This window comes from Neolamprologus multifasciatus, chromosome 12 (assembly GCF_963576455.1).
Source record: "Neolamprologus multifasciatus chromosome 12, fNeoMul1.2, whole genome shotgun sequence".
Lineage (NCBI taxonomy): Eukaryota > Metazoa > Chordata > Actinopteri > Cichliformes > Cichlidae > Neolamprologus > Neolamprologus multifasciatus.
This window is the reverse complement of record NC_140450.1, coordinates 1,376,566-1,381,674: the sequence shown is the minus strand read 5'-3', so window position 1 is coordinate 1,381,674 and position 5,109 is coordinate 1,376,566. Positions and strand designations below refer to the sequence as shown.

The 5,109-nt window shown below is 37.9% G+C and overlaps 1 protein-coding gene across 1 annotated transcript; it reads left to right on the top strand.

Moving 5' to 3' along the window:
- Nucleotides 1-1,149: 1,149 nt before the first annotated feature.
- LOC146506113 (nesprin-2-like) lies at nt 1,150-2,974 on the top strand. The gene is made up of 3 exons (XM_085180067.1): nt 1,150-1,419; nt 2,114-2,272; nt 2,350-2,974. The coding sequence occupies exons 1-3, from the start codon at nt 1,363-1,365 to the stop codon at nt 2,545-2,547; spliced, it is 414 nt and encodes a 137-aa protein (XP_085036193.1). The 5' UTR covers nt 1,150-1,362; the 3' UTR covers nt 2,548-2,974.
- The last annotated feature ends 2,135 nt before the right edge of the window (nt 2,975-5,109 follow it).

Here is a 5,109-nt window from a genome sequence, read left to right as displayed (position 1 = left end):
TCGTACAGTGGACCCGCGTATAATTGAATAACACGACAGTTGGGAGCTCTGTGTCTGATCTAGAAACTCTGAAATTCAGTAGATCTGAGCCGTACATTAAATACTCACATCAGCCTGTACTTTGAATACTGTATGAGCTGTATAAAATACAGCTATGCATAAGTATTTTGAATGAATAGAAATGTGACATGAGAAGGTGTGTCTTTGACTGTTCCTGTATAACTTATTTTCGGACTAGCTGACAAGTTATGCTCCGGTCATTTGATGTTTCCAAGATAGATGTTCTATAGTAATATATGTCACGGCCTTTTATGTTCCAAACACCAAAAAAGTCCAAGAAAAGGCCGTGGGTGGCAACGGGAGGTTTGTTTTAGAACGCACTTCTGACTCCATTGTTTAAAACTCATGTTGTTTATTTTCGTGGAAAATTATAAACAAAAATCAACCAAATAACTTCTTACAACTTAAAATTAAACGAAAGTTAACTTACTTTGCTTTAACAACTTCAAAAGTGGTCAAAAAATCATTTTCTAACACTCCCGTCTTCCCATCAAACATTTGGCAAACAGAAAACCATCTTTACCACACCCCTCCAGGGTGCTCTTAATCCCCTGATTAATGGGGGGAATAAAATGAATTACAAATTTACATAACAAAACTAGGTCAGCATATTCTTACAACTTTAAAGAAAAAACAAAAATGAATACAAATTGCGTTTTATAAACATTCAACAAAAATGGCCACAACAATATAGTTAAATTTTCTTTGTACATTTCATTTATCCACCATCATACATCATACATACAAGCCAAGAAGAGGTCGTTATACTAACAAGAGGTATCAACGCGGGGCCAAAGTTCAGCACATGGTTAAAGTTTGTAATCCAGCCAGGGGACAGGTGTGGAACTCCAGGCCTCGAGGGCCGGTGTCCTGCAGGTTTTAGATGTTTCCTTGATCCAACACAGCTGATTTAAAGGCTAAATGACCTCCTCAACATGTCCTGAAGTTCTCCAGAGGCCTGGTAATGAACTGATCACGTGATTCAGGTGTGTTGACCCAGGGTGAGATCTAAAACCTGCAGGACACCGGCCCTCGAGGCCTGGAGTTCCACACCCCTGAGCCAGGGTGTAAATATCACTCAGCAGCAGGCAGCATCAACACATAAATCTACTCTACCCGGCTTAAATCACAAGACCACCTCTGACCAAAAAGCTGTAGATTTTTCTTGTTTGCACAAATTAATCCAGATTCACATTAATTCTGTTCACAGCTCCAACAAAATGAGGAAGAGGAGGGGGAGAAACACAATTAGATTGAATTACAATTGGATGGAAGGCGAGGACAAGAAGAAGGAAGCTTAGGATGAGGAGGAAGAGAAGCAGCAGGAGCATCTTTAGGGATCCCTATGATGTCATTGAGGTTTGTTTCATTAATATTGTCCTCTCACAAAGAAAGATGACTTGTTTTAGTTCACCTACTTCCTGTATTAAATAGTGATGTGCAAAACGTTGTGAAAAACCATGGAGCAGGCACGTATAGTGCATCTGCAGGTAAATGAACATCAAATCTCTAAGACAGACTGAAATCTGTATATTTATTACCCTTCTGATAAAATCCATGTCAGCCATTGGTTTAACATTTGCTTTATTGCTGTTGCTATGTTGGGACCATATTAGGATGAGGGATCAGAATCTGGAGTTATGCACACTATTGTTTCATTTAGTGTGTATCCATAAGATTCGTACAGCAGATCCAAGTTGTGCCTTGAAAACAGGAAAGTCGTCTGCATAGAGGAGAACTTTAATAGCAGGCTTGTACAAAGTGAGGCTTTGTGCTCACATTTGCTGCAAACACTCGTTTTACTTCTGTCACCCTGTTTTGATGCAGAATTCACTTGAAATCAGGCAAGAACTGGACTTATTTTTTATAATGTGTTCTTGTGAATTGATTGTGTATCGCATATGTTTGATTTGACTTTCTGCGAGACAACAGTCGTCTGCTGGCCAAAAAAGTTTTCCAAATACCTCCACGTGATCAAGCCTGGATTTAGAAAAGAATAGCAAAAAAAATCTGCTCCCCCTGCTTCAGATGCAATTTGTGTTTCTGAGTTCAGAGGCGAGAGGGGAGACCTCGGCTCATCCAGCTGGAGAGCCTGACCAGGAGGAGTCGAACATTAACTCAGCTCTTCCAGGGCACCCTGCAGACTCGGCTGTTGGCATCAGCAAGGGATGATGTGAACGCCAAACTGGAGTCCATCACAGGTCGACTGCAGGTATGCGAGTCAGACCTTCTGAGGACGGTTTCACTTTTCTCTCTTCTTTATAATTGACTCTTTTCTCTCTCTTTCAGCTCCTTGTCTCAGAGTGGGAGGGATTTGAAGCACAAAGGGAGGAGCTTGTCGTTTGGTTGGCTGATATAGATGTCCCCCTGAGTGAGGTTGACCAGCTGACAGGAAACACCTGTGAAAAACTGAAACAACTGCAGGTGTGGGCTTGTTTTGATATCACATATATTGATATGATACATATGTCAGAGACATTGTCCTAAACTGGACTAACAAGGAACCATGAGTCCAACATGAAACTTGCCTTACATAACGCTGAAGTTCATTGATCATTTTAATCATAAACTTGTTGTTGAAATATTTTTACTGAACATGCAAACATCTGCTGATAAAAATGTGTTGATTTATTGGTCTGTTATGAAGCTATTGCTATTTCTAATGCGTTTTATCACTTTCTGATGTTTTATTAATTAAACAATACATGTATTAATTGTTGTGTTATCTGTAGATATAGTATTTATATATATTTATTTATAGTATAGCAAATATATTTAATTATTACTGTTTAAATGACTAATATGTGACATGTATTAGTAGTGATGTTGTGCTGAGGGTTAAAATGCCTTTTTGTCTTTTGGTAACTACAAAATTACAATAAACCATTAATATATGTCTGTGCTGTGCTCGTATTTATTTTACCCTACTCAAATGCAATTTATGATACATTTTATTTTGAAAGATTTAAAATGGCTCTTTAAAGAACCCTTTAAAAAAAAAGGTTCTTTAAAGTGTTTTTTTTAAAGAACCAATTGAAGGACCTTTTTAAAATGGTTGCAGCTTTCTGGGCAACGTTCCTGTTACCATGACAACCATATGTTGTTCTCCGGTCAGGCCTGTAGAGTTAAAGAAGGGGTGTAGAGTGCGTACCATCTCCTATCACCTGATCTATGATGGAGGCCACGTTCCTGTGAGAATGATTCTCTCTGTTTATGTTAGTATCAGAGCAAATCCAAAACTATTATATTACAACACTGTGCAGTAAAAGACAACACATTAATATGTGATGCTAATTATGAGATATTAGCTGTAAGGATATAAATAAATCCCAGCAAATCTTATTGTGACACCTGATTGTTCTGTAATCTTAGCTTTAGTAGTTTTAATGGTTATAGACAAAATGGCTGAGGTGTTGGTAGAAATTGCTGTTTGCAGAATTTATGCATAAGTTTTTTTTAAATTTACAATATATATTTACATTTCAAGTTATAAAAATATTTAGCTAAACACGCTTGTGGATTTTACAGTAAAAAATATAATTGTTCTGTAATTGTTCTGACAGTAAATATCTGAAGATTTCGTGATCATTTAATTCACCAGAGGAGATGACCTAAGTGATTCAGTTCAGCATTATGTAAAAAACAGTGACAGTGTTTTACAAAAACGGATTCATGATTGTGGAGGCAGATATCAGCTCTTTAATAATAAGGATAAGACTATGGGCAGAAATCTGTGCCATCAGAAACTGAATTTGAATAAGTTAAATTTGAATTTGAATTGCTCAGATTGAATCTGAATTGTAACTTGAATAAATGCTTTTGAAAACTGAATTTGTATTAGTCTAATTTGAAATTCAATTTATTGGTTTGAAAATGATCATCACTAAACTGAAATTGAATTTTATATTTTGAAAATGAATTCATTTGCTTTGAAACTGCATTTTATCCTTTAAAAATTCAGCTCTCGAATAATTTCAGTTTCACTTCTCACCGTTCAGTTTCAGTTCCAAAATTCAGTTTTTTGGGACTTACATCCGGTTCAAGCGCAGATTAATAGAACTACATTTTACTAGCGGACCGAAAGTGTTACTGACGGGAATCTACAGCATCATGAGCTAAATTAAGACTTCAGAAGTCATTCGTCATGTCGAATGACCAGCGGATAAACTCTCAGGTTGGTAATAAATGTATTACATGTATAAGAACAAGCGTCATGTTAACAAACGATAGCCATACAGTAACTTTTATGCTTATTGTAGCTGTTAGCTAAAAACACTAATTTAGCGTAGTTTGCCCTGAATTCAGCTTTGACAAACAAATATGATCGACTGTTTCTAGTAGAATCCCAGAGTACCCCCTCTGTATGCTTGCAGAGACCCCTACAGTAGGGAAACATGCAAAACGGTGTCCAAACCTTTGTATTTTAGCTTTATTTATGTCTTACACAGCATCCCTACTCTTTAGCTAACTTAATAACTTTAGCTAAAGTGAATAGTTAGTAGGGTTGCTAACCGTCCCTTAAAAAACGGAATCGTCCCGTATTTAGAAACAAAAGTACACGTCCCGTATTGAGCTGAAAATGGACGCACTTTGTCCCGTAATACAGTGAGAATCAAAAGTAGTCTATAAGTTTTAATGTAATTAACGCTTTGTTTGAAAACATAATTCCCAGCCCCGCTCCTGCTTTGTGACCAATGAGCTGACAGCACACTTATGACAATTCGAGTATGACAATTACCGCTCATCTCATTGGTTGAGGAAAGGTCGCTTGCGGAGAAAATACCGGAAGACAACAGATGACCACAACAAAAAGCATGGCCAACAGGGAAACAAACGCCAACACTGCGGTGCGAGTCTCGGACGACAGTACACCTGAAGCTGGGCAAACACTGTGCGATTTTCAAACTGCACGATTGGCTCGCAGGGGTTAGAAGTTCGTAGGTCACGATGCAGGTCTCACACTATACCGCCCGATGCTCTGATGCGACCTGAGTCACACTGTGCCTCCATAAAATGAAGGTTATAACAGAAAATCTGTCGCTCGCTCTC